Source organism: Neophocaena asiaeorientalis, unplaced genomic scaffold, assembly GCF_003031525.2.
Source record: "Neophocaena asiaeorientalis asiaeorientalis breed wild unplaced genomic scaffold, Neophocaena_asiaeorientalis_V1.1 scaffold421, whole genome shotgun sequence".
In the NCBI taxonomy this organism is placed as follows: domain Eukaryota; kingdom Metazoa; phylum Chordata; class Mammalia; order Artiodactyla; family Phocoenidae; genus Neophocaena; species Neophocaena asiaeorientalis.
Window position 1 is genome coordinate 575,765 of NW_020173273.1, and position 16,020 is coordinate 591,784.

Below are 16,020 nucleotides of genomic sequence, written 5' to 3' on the forward strand. Positions count from 1 at the left end.
GTGCTTTTTTTTTTTTTTTTTTTTGCGGTACGTGGGCCTTTCACTGTTGTGGCCTCTCCCGTTGTGGAGCACAGGCTCTGGACGCGCAGGCTCAACGGCCATGGCTCACGGGCCCAGCCTCTCCACGGCATGTGCGATCTTCCCGGACCGGGGAACGAACCCGTGTCCCGTGCATTGGCAGGCGGACTCTCAACCACTGTGCCACCAGGGAAGCCCTAGACACTGATTTTAAAAGAAACTCCTAGGATCTATAAAACATCATTCAAAATCATGTAGTCTAATTTATGTTTGGCCTCACCCCATTTGGGGGTTACAGTGCATGATTATTGCCATCATAAATCAAATTTAAAATGTACTTGGTGAGAATGTGTGCTTAATTTTTTAGAAAATGTCAAGGTCTTTTTGCCCCAACAATGGCTCAAGTAAGAGGAAATTTCTAACAACCTAGGAGAGATATGTTCTAATTGAGTCCAATATTGTGCAAGCTTTTCCAGTAGGTATGTTGTGGATTCTCATTAATCCACAGCCAAGAATATGAGATGATGAGATGGTTACCAGTTGCCACCACTTCTAATTCCATGAGTCATCCAAAGTCATCACCTATGTTCAGAAACAAATGAAATACCCCACAAGCAATTAGCCTGATTTGAGAAACAGAGGAAATTGCTATTCTTTGAAAAATTATCCTCAGAAAGCACCCACAGATGCTTCATAGTATATGTGTAAGTATGATGATATGATTTATACATCAATTTCACTTTAGCATTTTGTACACAAGATGTCATTAGCCCTCAGTAAGTTGAAAATAATAATATGGATGTACTTGTAAGTTGTACACTTCTTTTCAAATGCTAGTTATTATGTCTTAATAGCAATGCCCTACCTAAAGTTCCTTATTCTGGGACAGAGAGAGTTTTCTGATGACAGGGAGCAAAATCGTCCTTCTTTTTGCTTACAATCTAGAGTAAAACTGGCCCCATAACAAAATCAATGCCATTTCAACTTGAGCAAAAGTTGGCTTGGATATCTGGGGCTACAGTCCCTAGATTAAAGGTAACAAGGGATGTGTCTCTGTTATCACAGGCCAGGAGCCTCAAACATCTTGTGAAAGCTAGAACCAAAATGATCTCTCCAGTGGGATCTGAAACCATGAAGCATACACCACAGTTTTGGTGGAGAGATGTACTGGAGCGTCTGTATTCCTTTGACGACCCAGTCTTCCAACAGTTTGCCACTGACCAAATCTACTCAGAAGCCAAAGAAAGAGCATGAAGAAGGCAGGGGATTAGTTTGAAAGCAAACAGACAGTTGACAGCACAGATCCATCAAAAAGAGTTTTTCTACCTGTTAAATTGTCCCAGGCATCAGATTGCCTCTACCCGAAGCTCTTTGTGACTTCTGAATCAGAGGATGTGTGGAATGCTGCTTTCTGACAGCCTGGCATCTGGTGTGCAGACTTGAATTGTCCCTCTTACCAGATAGCAGCTCCTACTCATAAAGTGTCCATGACTGACCCGATGACAGCTGTTTGTCTATCTCATTTATTTGTCCTGTTTTAATCACTACCTACACAGATCATCAAACACAACTCACATTTGACCCAGGTCAATATAGAGAAGTAAGAATATTTTGATTAGGGTGTTAAAGCTTGAAATTAATCACTAAGAATGTTGTATTTTAAATTTTAAAAATTATGTATTTAATAATGCAATAAATTATCATCAGTTGGGGAGTCTTCACAATGTCATTACTCTTCAGAAACATGAATTATACCCACTACATAAACTAATCTGTTTCTCCTAAAATCATTTAAACTCTAAGCAGTTAAGACTATCATTGGATTATTTTAGCATAAACAACAGAATTAAAATAATGAAGCAGATGGTTTCTCAAGGACATTTTAGCTCCAAGGATTTTTTGGGTCCTTGATTATCATCTGATTCAATCTCCAAAGGTGAGGAAATAGAAATATTTTTGCCCCCTGTGAGGAGATAAGCTTGACTGTTTTCAATTAACGTATTTATTCTAGATAAACACAGGCACTCACCTATTCAAAATCCAGACTTTGATATCTACAGTGAAAAAAAATATAAAGATTTTGAAGTAGTTGCACAATGTGATATTTTGGTCTAGATTATAATTATTCACAGAAGTTTAAGATCGAATAAAAAGACGCTAACCTGACTTCTGTTCTTTTCCAAAGTAATTTAATAACCAAATGCATTCTGTCTTGATCTCGCCATTAATAACAATTTGGATAGCTTCCATTTAGAGGGTCTATGATAGATTTCAGAATTCAGGATCCACTTATATTCTGCCAGGAGCTGCCATGATGTAGTATGACTGGTAAACTATAAGGTGATGCTCCAGAGCCAGTTTTATATGTAAAGTGCCTTATGCAATTGCTTTGAAACTTATACACTAAACTTTGAATTTCGTACTCACTTGAATCTTTACTATGGTGTCTCTCTTACTGTCCCATTTTACATGCCTATATTTAGGCTTTTATTTTACCAACGAACTTAGGTTTTAGGAACTACCTCATCACTTGTTGAATAAATTATTTTTTGTCTTCTGAGATTGTTTTAGGGAATTGAATAACAAATCTTTCCTTTGAACAACAAATTCTTTTTTCCCATAATTTTATTGTGAAGAAAAAGATTTTTATTTTCTAATTATACTTTATCATTGTAAAATGTTGAAATAATATAAAAGTATGACAAATATAAAACAAAAGTTCTCCATAATTTGACCCTTGCCCTTTAAACCACCACCAGTGGTTTGGGAATATCTTCCCCCAAATCGTTTGCATATGCAAACATATTAGTATACTGTTCTGTCTCATTATTATATTTGATAATATTTTCTGGCTTGCTTCCACATTTCTTCATCTGTACACATCATTCTTTTTTTTTTTTTTTTGCGGTACGGGGGCCTCTCACTGTTGTGGCCTCTCCCTTTGCGGAGCACAGGCTCCGGACGCGCAGGCTCAGCGGCCATGGCTTACGGGCCCAGCCGCTCCGCGGCATGTGGGATCTTCCCGGACCGGGGCACGAACCCGTGTCCTCTGCATCGGCAGGCGGACTCTCAACAACTGGGCCACCAGGGAAGCCCTACTACCTCATTCTTTTTAATGTATGTACAGTATTTAATTTTTTGAATTGACTACAGTATATTTAATCCATTATTGTGTATACATAGATTACTTCCGTTTATTTTTTTCAGTTCCAGACAGTGGCTCATGAACATCCTTATATACTGGTTCAGATATTTCTAGGAGATATTTCTAAAATTAGAATTGTGCAAAAGCTATATTCAATTTATAATTTGGTAGATGCTGTTGCCTTTTCCACTAAAAGTTTACATAAATTTATACCTTTACAATAGTGTTTAAAAGTGCCTAAACAATTTAACAAAAAGAAAAGTGCCTAAAAATTTTAACAAACTTGGACCTTACTGCATTGTGTTTATTTACCATTTGTTGCTTTTATTTTCTCTTCATACCCACAAAAGTGAAAGTAATTGCTCATTACTCAAATGTTCTGCAAATTTACAGAACCTAAGGTGCCATTGATTTTAAGATGCACCATTATTTTATTCACTGCTTATAAAGAAAAAAAAATACAATTACACTGTTACATACCATAAGTTACAAGTTTCATCATGATCTGAACCATGTTAAAACATGGAAAAATATGTACCTCACAATCAATAAAATATGATAGTTTATCTTTTTGTGTCAACACCCCAAAATTAAGCACATACATATACATATATAAACACACACAAAAAGCTGAGAGGGTATGTAATCAGTGGGAAAGGTGATCACTGTAGAGATGTTTTTATGAGGTAGGGAGCTTAGAGTTTACAACTCTGCAAAATAGATTCTTTTGTGCTAAGCCTATTCTATACTGGTGGGGATCCTCCAGAAGCTACTTTTACAGTATTTTATTTACTTCATGATGAGTTGGAAACAAAAATAGCAAAGAAATAGTAAAAGGAAATATGTTAGAATATTAATGGTGAGTGTCTCCACGTAATGCAAATATGGCTAATTTTTTCTTCTACTTTTGTATTTTTTGCAAGTTGTCTTCAATTATAATGCTCAAATTATGTAATAATAAAATATATAATAAATATTAGAGATATTATATAATAAAAATATTTTTAGGGGGATACCAGTGTTATGGGGTCATAAAGAAAGGCTAGAGATTAGAATCTATTTCAGATTAGGAATGAAGAATAAACCTGTCACTTGTAAATTTACTATTTACAGATAGTAACTTTGTACTATAGGGAAAGCATGTATCTTCATTCACTAGGTAGAACTGGTGTTAAATGGGTAGAAACTGACATGCCATATAGAAAAGAGGGCAGGGAATGGGAAAACAAGCACTATGGAACTTTCTTTTTTCTGTGTGTACTGGGCCACTTAGCTGAGGTTGAAATGTAAAAGGTAAGCTGCCAGGGCACTTGAAACTGAAAGGTCATGGGGAAATAGACTGTCAGAAACCTTGCCCAGACAATGAAGCCCCACAGATTAAACAGGAGGAAGGGAAATTAGGTTGATATTTATTCGGTTGGATTCCCTTGCCTAGATATTGCCTAATCCATGGACAAAGTTCACAAAACTATTTTCATCCAGGGATTTTTCTAAATAAAGCCACAAAGGAAGAAAGCCATAGTAAAATCACAAATTATGAGACTCTTATGAGTAAACTTATACTAAGATAATTATACCTTATAATACATTAGAAAAACTTTTCTTCATATCTGCAACATTGAAAACCCTATAAAATTTTAGTAAAAGGTGAAAAGTAATGCTTATTTAGTCCCTTGATCAGCTTTCAAGAACTTTTAATAAGCAAAGGAGGTAGAGGGAATATAGGTGAAGGAAAGCACAGGTCCGAATATTCTTGGTTTGTTGAAGTACTTCACAAACTCCAAGCTATCTGAAGAGCAGAGTGCATGGAGAGTATAGTGGGACACAAGGCTGGAAAAGCAGATTTAGACAAAATTAAGAAGGTCCTTGAATACTAATATATTTGGTTTTTATGATGTAGACATTAATAAATGACTGAACATATAAAAGGATGAAAGAGACCAATTCTGATCTATCTTTATGCGTGAAACAAACACAACCAGGCATATGTCAGCTGCATCCAGTAGGGGACTGGATAGAGGAGTCCCCTACTGGGGGACTCAATAGAGGAGAATATAAGATAACCCTAACTAAAGCAGTTACAGTGGGAATGGCTAAAATTAAGCACCAGAGTGAATGTGGGTAGTGAGACAGCTAGAGAGAAGGTAATTCTAATATTTCTAGACTGGTTGACTTAGAAGATGGAATATTTCTAATGTATTATGAAATATAATTAGAGTATAAAATATAGTCAGTAGTTTCAAAATTTGTCATTTTATCATGGCTTTCTTTCAATGTGGCTTTACTTAGAAAATTCCCTGAATGAAGACGGAATTGTGAACTATGCCTATGGATCAGCCAGCACCTAGGCAAACAAGTCCAAGACGTTAGATAGAAGATGGAACTCAGGTTTTGAGAAGACAGAAAATTTTAATTTTGACAATCCTTCAGTGCAAGTACAACATCATGACTATGTCCTCCCTTCATCTATGCATGCCCCTATTTCTAAGGCATGCCTGTAAAAGACAAAACCACCCTCTTATTTATTATTAAACTCCCAGTCTGCATGACAAATCCTGTCATATAGAAGGCACTCAATTATTATTGAACTGAATGGAAATTTAGAAACATAACAGATCTGTACCTAAAGTCATAAGATAAAGTTGGAAACACAGGTTTGCAAGTCCTCTGATTAGAAATAAGACCCAAAGACACGAGATAGGTATTGGCATTTTATAATTATGTTTGAATTTTACAAGTGCTTTATGTTATTTCAGGTAATCATAGTATTAAGTATATTAAATACAGATACTTCAAATCGAGGTTACATACTTTAGTTGTATTAAAAATTATTACTAATAAAGTGCATACAAATGATACCCCTGATTATTTTATTTTTTCCTGCTTTAAACCTCTGTTGATACTGGATAATCATTGATACCACCATCATGGAAAATTCAAATATTAATACCTTTGAGCTCTTATTTGTGCTAAACACTGGGTTAAGATAAGTCATTACAATCTTCCCCGAAATTTTATGCGCTATCACTCTTCACGTATAACAAATGAGGCACCTGAGGCTGAAAGTTGTGTAATTTTTTTCAAGGCCACAGAGAGAGTCTGCAATAGCAGAACTGGAATTTAAACCACATCTTTCTGCCCATAAAGCCAATGTTCTTAACCACTATGATATGTCTTCTGAAAACTAACTAGAAAATAAAAATAACTGAGCAAATATATTTTAATAATTATCAGGTAAAATGAAAGTTGTCACAACTTATCCTTTATGTTTCATCCTCAAAGTCTGTCTTCTTTGAAGCTCAGATTCAGTATGTCTTAGAAGCTTCTCACCCTCAGTTATGTGAGTGGAGTTGGAATTTATCAAGTTTGTACAGGAGAAATATACCTAATCAAAACAGGTCATCAAACAAGGAGGCTGAAGACAAGTTTTGGGAGTAACAGTGCTGAACCAAACTGTATTCAGAGAGCTCAAACATTTGAAGGCAAGAATTATTGAGTTGGCATGTTCAGCCTGGGCAGATTCTGGAAATAGACCAAAGTTCCAGGATTTTATGCCCTCTCTGATCATATTTGCACTGGCCAGTCGGATCCATTTAATAGCATTAAGATGTGATAGGAAACTAGAAACTTCATTCTGCTGTGTCCCTAGGAAAGATAAAGTTGGAATTTTCCTAAAATATACATTTTATATCAATGCTTCTCAAATTCATCCCTGCAAAGATTGTCCAGCATTCAAATAGAAAAAGGGCAAAGGCTTACACGCAACACAGAGCAGCACAGGGTTTTCTAACCTATTCCTATCTCATTCCTAACATGTCCTATAGCAGTCCATACCAAAATCATAATATAGGGATTTTTTCCTTTTTAGCCAAAAACATGTGCCATCAAATAAATCAATGAATTAGTATTATTAATTTATTAGTTTGTAGTTTGTATTGTATTCATTTTTGAATAAGTTTTGATTTATAGTTGTGTAATGGTCACATGCCAAAGAAGTTTATTCCTACCATTTTACTTGTTCATATAAAATTAATGGCATTCAAAATAATTTGGTTTTCAAAATGGAGGTCTGTGAATTTTCTCTTTTAAAGGTATCCATATATTTAGAAACACTTCTCTGGAGGAATCTTATGACTGGGGCAAAAAATTTATCCTTGTTAAAACCAGAGATGGTTCAGGAAGAAAAGGATTAGCAAAAGTAGTCAGTGGTCACCTAGAGTGACTATAGTCAGATGGCAGCACTCTTGGCAGAGGTGAAGTGCTACATTTTTGTTTCTCACCAGATCTCCTGCCAAGAAATAGTAGGTCTGATGAATCCTTACCACAAGTTGTTATCAATTTTTGTAAAGCCAGCTTGAAGGCACCTGATTCACCACGCAGGAATATTTAGATTATGAGGGAAGTTTCTGTGCTTCTTGGTTTGAGAACACAGTATGAAAAACAGGATACTTCTTTGGGACTATGGAAGCGGGTTGTTGATGAGTGGGGTTTTCCAGAATTGTTGACACTGCTTAGTGATTAACTGTGGTATACAGCTAAGTGTGTAACTCTTCAGTTGATGGAGGTCATTTTCTTTCCAAAAAATTTCCATGGTTGTAATAGTCTCCTTTATGTAACCACATCTTCAACAAGAGGCCAAATAGGTGACAACATTCTCTTGCAAATCTGTAAATTGACCATATCAGTAACGGTGTTTGGTGTCAATCAGGCAATTTCCGAGCATAACACCTCTTCCAGAAGGCTGATAACCAACATTTTAAAAAAGATGTGTGTGTATGTGTATGTGTGTGTGTGTGTGTGTGTGTGTGTGTGTGTGTGTGTCTTTTCTACCCATTTTTTTCACATATATATGGAATCTGGCCACTAGGTCATACAATGAATACAGTCAGGAGAGACATAGAGTTCCAAGTACCCAAATGGTCTTCAGAATACCATCCAATCATTCTCCCTTGACCTGGAGGCTGCCAGGAAGCAACATGGGACTAGGTCAGGTTTATAGATGTTCATTTTCTTAAATAGCAAGTACCAGACTGGGTTGGCAATAGACTTTTGAAGTCTACTCAAAGTTTTTCTTTCCGAAATATCATATAGCTGGTGTAGTTCCAAGACAGCTATTAAGAGTTGATATACAGGGGTTTCCCTGGTGGCACAGTGGTTGAGAGTCTGCCTGCCGATGCAGGGGACATGTGTTCGTGCCCCGGTCCGGGAGGATCCCACATGCCACAGAGCGGCTGGGCCCGTGAGCTATGGCCGCTGAGCCTGCGCGTCTGGAGCCCGTGCTCCGCAACGGGAGAGGCCGCAGCAGTGAGAGGCCCGCGTAGAAAAAAAAAAAAAAAAAACAGTTGATATACAGAAGCAAAGGAAGCTATGAGCAGCAGAAGGATAATCCACTTTTTTCATGAATGAGTCAAGGTCACTCAAAAGGCCCAGTACTAATATGAACACTTGAAAACATTAGTTGTTTTTCTTTGCTAGTTAGATGTTTATCAAAGAGATATATTGAGAGGAATATATTAACTCTATGCATATAAATATTAAAACTTTATTAATAGTATCCTATGAAAGGCATCACATATACCATATAAATATTAAAGAAATACCAAAAAACAATTATTAACATATGCATAAAATGCTATGTAATCTTAAAATGAATATGGATGCATGAATGCAGATGTTCAGAAAGACTTGGTAAGTGTGATCAGCATTCTTCCAACCGTCATTTGTTCTTTCTGTTGTAACTGTGGATTACAAAATTAATAAATAAAAAAAATATTAGTCTTCTATCCTGTGCCTAACAGTGGGATAAACACTAGGGGAGGGAAGTCTACAAAATATATAATCCATGGTCTCTTCCTTCAAAAAACTTGTAATCTAGTCAGTGAGGCAGAGCTGACACATCAAGCAATATAAATATTAAATGAATCAAAATAAAAAGCCAGGGGAAAGAGAGAGGAAGAAGTCTTCCTTATGGTGGTAAAAAAGCAGCTTAGATACGATGAGAAAGGCCAGTGAGTTTTAGGTGGGAGAAAGCAGTGGATAACTTGTGTTTAATAATAATGAAGAGAGTGGATAATTTGTGTTTAATGACTATATCTATTCCGAATGGACAAAAAACTTTTTTATTTACAGGATAGTGAGACAAAATCTGGAATAGGTAGACAGATAACAGACAAATTTAAGCCAAGTGGATGAGGCTAAATTAACATGGGGAAAAAATGTATCCATTAAGTTGAAAAGCTTTTCTAAAAAAAAATAAAAATAAAAAATAAAAAGCTTTTCTATAAAGCAAGAGAAATATGTAAATTTGCTTGACTCTAATATAATGAATGTATCTAAGTAGGCCAGTCATGTCAAAAAAGGTCATATCTTATACATGTTATATATAGCTCTGATTCTCCATCTCCGTCTTTTATGTCTACACATATACACACATATACATAAAATGTTTTACTTGACTTATGCCTGGTATATGACTATATTAATAATATATGTAGTATATCGGAGTTATAGCTAAACTCTGTGATATCTATTTATCCTCCTTATCTACCTATCTAATGTCTATAACATCTGGTTTGCCAGAGCTAGTATTAGTTCATGCTTATTTTTTGGTATATCATGTTCCAACATATTGTGCTTTTTAAAAATTGAAATGTTTTAAAATAAAACTATAATATTTATCCACCAAAATGACAAACCCAATTTTCTGTCTATATGTATATATTTTAAATAAATAAAAATTTTTTTAGCATTCTCCTTTCATTTCTATTAGCATCCCAGTTTGGTTGACATATGATTGTTGTAATCTAAACATGAAGGATTGATAGTCTGAAGGAAACAGGTTAGACTGAAAATGGAGAAGATGAGAATGGACATTTCATCAGAAAAAGCAATAGAATTTAATGACTGACTAGAACAGAAGTGATCAAAAGAGATTACCAAATGCTCAAGCTGAAATAAATGGAAAACTGGTGGCAGAATTCTGAAAATTTGGAAAGCTGGAAATAATGAAAACTATAAAGAAAAATCTTACAAATAAAATTCTTTTGGTTTCAAAGCCCCATGATACTTCTGCATGCCAATATTCTCAGTTTGTTTCTAGGAAACACATTTGAACTGTTTAAGTTCCCACATATGTATTTAGTTCTATTGTGAATTCTCTTTTAAAGGTTAATTGTAATTTTTTTTTTACTGTATATGTACTGAAGCACTTATTTAAATAATTAGAGATTTTATAAGTGGCTGAAATACCACCTTTTCCTGCAAATGGGAATTTACAAAGAGTTGTTTTACAGATGAGAAACTAAGACCTGGGAACTAAGGCTTGTATTGCTCTGAATTATGTGGGTAATAATGATAAATCATACTTATGTAGCACTCAATAGGTTATCAGGTACTGTCCTAAGCAAGTTATGTATATTGACTGATTTCACCTCACAATAAAACCTATGAGGTAAGTACTATATTATTAACATCCTCATTTTGCAGTGGGAAAAAATAAGGTTCTGAGAGGTTAAGAATTATCTTAAGGTTGCACAGCTAGTAAGTGAAAGAAATGGGATCTGAGACCAAGTCTTCAGGCTCAGAGTCATTTCTCTTATCCACTATATTTTAGTGCCAATCCCAGCAGGAAAGTCAAGAAGAACCAGTTGTGACAGTCTTTCATTCTGAAGATCTTACACAGAACTGCATACATTTAGAGATACTGTGTTAGAATTATTTCTCTCCCACATGTACTGAGCACATATTTATTGTAACTATGCAGAGATCCTCACAATTCAGGACAAAAAATCAAAATCAAATAATTTGCTCTCACTTTTGCACAGGGCCATGCTTACAAAACATTTATAAAAAATCTCTTTAGGGCTTCCCTGGTGGCACAGTGGTTGAGAGTCCGCCTGCCGATGCAGGGGACACGGGTTCGTGCTCCGGTCCGGGAGGATCCCACGTGCCGCGGAGCGGCTGGGCCCATGAGCCATGGCTGCTGGGCCTGCGTGTCCAGAGCCTGTGCTCCACAACGGGAGAGGCCACAACAGTGAGAGGCCCGCGTACCGCAAAAACAAAACAAAACAAAACAAAACAAAAACCTCTTTAAGGAAGAGCAAGTTTCAATATTTGAGGTCACCTATGTAGCCTATTAATATTGAAATATGGAAATGAAAGGAGAAAATTAAACCTCAGTTGTGCTTAATAAGCATTCAAATATCTTGAGTCAAGAGGGTTCACTGGAAAATATATATTCTCATGCTAATTTGCAATATTATGGTTGAGAATAAATAGCAATTTAAAAAAATTACCAAACCATTTTCCAGTAACATTGAACAAAATTTCTAAAATGTTTTTCTATTATCATCAGAAAGAGAAACATTAAAATTATATTTATAAATATTTCACTTAATAACAATAACACAATCTAGCTATATTTTTGGAATATTCAAATACCTGAGGATTGTTTTTAATGAAAAGAATTTTAAATGAATGCTATTCTATTTGTATTGCGGGGCATATTCTTATTCCTGTACACTGAATCAAAACCTTAAAGGGTTTACATCTTTTCAAAAGAACCTAATATCCACGGAGAACCTTACACATTTGCTAAAACGTTGAACAAGTTTTTACATAAACATAGAACTGTATTTTCTTAAATTATTATAAAATGTATTTATATAATTGCAAGCAGTGACAGATGTAATACTTCACTGCTCTAATTATAAAATCTAAAGACCTGAAGGCATTTTGAATATACTAACTCCCTCTGAAATTTTGCATGCCCTTTATGACACTGCAAGTACTATTGGAACACTATTTGAATGCCTGCAACTTGGGGAATTTAGTCACTGAAGCACTCATTCATTTTTGAAGACCTCACATTAAAAATAAACACTTTACAGAAAGAAATTTGTACTTTAGATTTCATTCATTAATTCTGATTCTTAGGCTGGGTTGAGGGAGATAAGGAACTGGGGGGATATGGACAGGGAAGACTGAAATGGAGAAGATTGAGTGAGGCATGTACAGAATTTAATTTTCCTTTCACATGACAGTGTTTCAAGTACTGAGAGTATATATAATGTTCTCTCTTAGATCTCACATCTCCTTACACTTTCCAGTCCTAAGTCTCAGTCCAGTGACTTCTAAGGTATGGCATTCAGGGCTGAAGCAAGTCCACAGACATCATCAGGTCAATGTAGGACTATATTCCTCATTCTAGATAAATCACAGACAACATTTGCAGTCCTTTAAATCCATCTGGGCAGAAGTTTTGCTTGCTTGTTTGTTTTTTGTAAAGAAAGATGCTCAAAGACATTCTGGTTCTGAACCTCATCCAATTCTGACACATGGCTGGGGTAGAGAACCTGTGCCCCAGACACTATGTCTCTTTTTACCCTAAGGCTGAAATTTTAATAGCCACAGAACTCTCAACACACGCCACCTTTACGTTTAACACTTATACGGACTGCTTCTAAGCAAAATCTCCAATTTCTGAATAAGCACTTGTGACTTTTTAAATTTAGAAAGAATTACATTCATCCCATTAACTTTCAACTTTTTAGGTTGTTTCTGTCTAGATATTTGTGGTGTCTGGTTATGTTTTCCAGTATTTCCATTATTTTCCCAGCTCTGCATTTTTGTGAGCATATTTCCTGTATGTTTCTTTAAATTTGACAAATATGTTGACAGGACAGAGTCCAGAAAAGTGTTCTGCATACATCCAAAAGAAAATTCTCTCAGAGTGACATAGCCTCACGGATGGTTAGTCACCGAATTCCTAATCTGTCCTGTGACTAACACCAGAGAACTTCTCCGATGCTATGCTCAATTTAAGAACACTTTAGGATGCTTTTGACACACTGCTGCCATTACAATGATGAAGTTGATAATTCCTAGCATTATTTTATAAGATAAATTTGGTGCAGAGTTAAATATCATGTAAAAGTTTTCATGGGATATGTAATCAAAAGCCTACTACAAAGCATACTTTAAAATAGATTAGGAAAATTATCACTTTTCTGGGACAAAAGGTCTTAAGCAATTTTGAATCTCAGTATTTCAACACACCTATTATTCAATAAAAAAAGAAGTATAATTTTCTAATAAGCATAGTTCTCATATACATTCTATTTCTATTGTTACCATGATAATATTTTTCTGGCAGCAATTAAAAGAGAGTCTTACCAAAGAAGCTGGGTACCTTGGTAGGCTGGGGAGTCAAGGAGTCATTATTCACAGCATCAAGCTGGGTTCTATAATCATCCACCTGGAAATCATTCACTGGAAAAAAATACAGCCAATTAAAATAGAAGACATTTTCACAAGCTCATAATTGTACACATAAAGCAAAGCACAGAAGTTGTGTTAAGAAAAGTAGATGTCTAGAAATTTTATTCACATTGGTATGTTAAATTAGTGAATCTTTATACATCTTTATATCTCATATATATAAGATATATATATGTATCTTATACTATAATATTTCCATGAGTAACTTTGTGGTTCTTTGTCAAAACAAAAAAAGTAACAATTAATGTTTAAGTCACTCCTTTAATTAATTCTAGGCTCAGATAAAACTGACTGATTTTAGGTGGTAGTTTCTAAAGAACCACGCGCTCTCAAATTTTTATAAGCCTAAGGGATTTCAGCAGTCCTACTCTTGTGCCTAAATTGTACTACAGTATTCTCAGAAAGGAAAATTAAATAATGTAAACTGAAAACAATTTCTATGGAAATAATTTCCACTATAAATTTCTTAATTATCTGTTTCTTAAATAAACTAACATGGTGACTAATTTCTATCAGATTAAGAGTGACTACAGTGGATCTTCATTTGCATGGCTGCAACAAAATCTGGGTAAGCCTGAACATCCTCTAGGACGCCTTATTTTAAAAAGAATGCCTATAAAATGAAGTAAAAGGAGATGAGAAATGAACGTACATGTGTCCTCACAGGAGTCCTTGCATTCTTCCAGTGATTCAAAGTTGTTGAGATTGCCAAGGCACCCACCGTACTTGAAGCGTTCACACTGCTTTGATTGATTGTTATAAAAATACCTAGTAATATAACCTCGACAGATTCCAGCATCTTCTTCCAAAAAGCAGAAATCTGGCTTTTCTAGAAATTATAAAAATGTCAGAAAGCAATATTCCTTTTTGTTAATAATTTAATTACGTTAATTAAAAATATAAATGGTTAAGTTGAAATTATTTAAGGAGCAAATATGAAAAGATAAAGATAAAAGGTAAAATATAACTTTATCCACAACTATATCTACTGTGACATTTAGAATAAGGGAGTTACAACTATTGTCATACATTGTGTCTATTGGAATTTCAAATTCTAAATTTCTCATAGTAAATTAGTAGGGCATTAACTATCAGCTCTTTCATGAACTGAGAGAATAAAAGATATTGGGTCTTTTTACCCTTGGTTTGGAAGTCCAAAATATTATGGCAAAAATTTGGTTTAATTATTTTTATTAAGCTTATGTGCATCAACATTTAGGAAAGATCTATAAATATTTCTTATTTTTCAGGTGTGCAGTCTCATTTAAGTATACTTTGTTGCTTCGTTAGAATGGTTTCAATTTTTAAAAAAGGGAGAAGCTTTGAGGGGTATGGAAGTTTTCATGGCTATACTTAGAATTTCCTGAATTCTTATGCTGAAATTAATATCTGTATTAGGTATGACATCCTCCTCCACTGTGTCTCTTATTTTTCTTCCAGGCATTGGAATGACTCCAATAGTGCAGAGGCAGACAGGAAATACATGTTCAGGGATTGGAGAGGCTTTTGAAAAAGTCTAATACCCATTCTTTGATAGTGCTCCAAACCAGGCTAAACATAGCTGTCACAAAATTGTACCACTGTGATCTACATTACAAGCCTTGTTTACATGCATACTCTGGAAAGAAAAGCAATAAATTATTTTCAAAATTATGACGATTGCAAGATATATTGGGCTTGAATTTTTTAGGGCAAAGTTCCAATATCCCCATTTCTTTCCCCCTGCAACTGTATATTACCATAGCTGCAAAAATGAACAGTAGCATCTTTTCACATCTTAAAGCATCCTGCATTTATCTCAGGGAAGCAATATTCACGAGTGCTTTATTATAAAAACAGTATGTATTTAATAATGTTAATGATTTCTGCAACAGTAGAAAAACCAATCCCCTATGAAAAAAATTGTTTTATTAATTAAAACATCCTATTTTAATATAGAGTAAAATATCTATTTTCTATGACTTCTCAAAGTACAAATTTGAAAGTTATTTTGTTCATTGTTTACTGCCTCTTGTTTCTTAAGGTGAATGTAACTATTCTTCCCATGGTTAAGTTTAATATATGGGACAAGGAAAAAGCCTACTTCTTTAAATTTTTATAATACACCTTATCTTTGATAAAGGAGGCAAGAATATACAATGGAGAAAAGACAGCCTCTTCAATAAGTGGTGCAGGGAAAACTGGACAGCTACATGTAAAAGAATGAAATTAGAACACTCCCTAACACCATACACAAACTCAAAATGGACTAAAGACCTAAATGTAAGGCCAGACACTATAAGACTCTTAGAGGAAAAACATAGGCAGAACACTCTATGACATAAATCACAGCAAGATCCTTTTTGACCCACCTCCTAGAGAAGTGGAAATAAAACCAAAAATAAACAAATGGGACCTAATGAAACTTCAAAGCTTTTGCACAGCAAAGGAAACCATAAATGAGACAAAAAGACAACCCTCAGAATGGGAGAAAATATTTGCAAATGAAGCAACTGACAAAGGATTAATCTCCAAAATATACCATCAGCTCATGCAGCTCAATATCAAAAAACAAACAACCCAATCCAAAAATGGGCAGA

At 35.0% G+C, this 16,020-nt stretch overlaps 1 protein-coding gene across 3 annotated transcripts in view; it reads right to left on the reverse strand.

The window, feature by feature from the left end:
- Positions 1-16,020, reverse strand: part of TFPI (tissue factor pathway inhibitor) — a 70,683-nt gene that overhangs the window by 5,095 nt on the left and 49,568 nt on the right. For 2 of the 3 annotated variants that reach the window (XM_024746065.1, XM_024746066.1), the window contains exons 5-6: positions 14,094-14,270; positions 13,337-13,432 (exon numbers count right to left, since the gene is read on the reverse strand). In XM_024746065.1, coding sequence (XP_024601833.1) covers positions 13,337-13,432; positions 14,094-14,270 — 273 coding nt within the window. Of the gene's footprint in view, positions 1-8,776; positions 8,902-13,336; positions 13,433-14,093; positions 14,271-16,020 lie in introns of those variants that run through there. The other variant, XM_024746063.1, reaches the window with a different exon arrangement.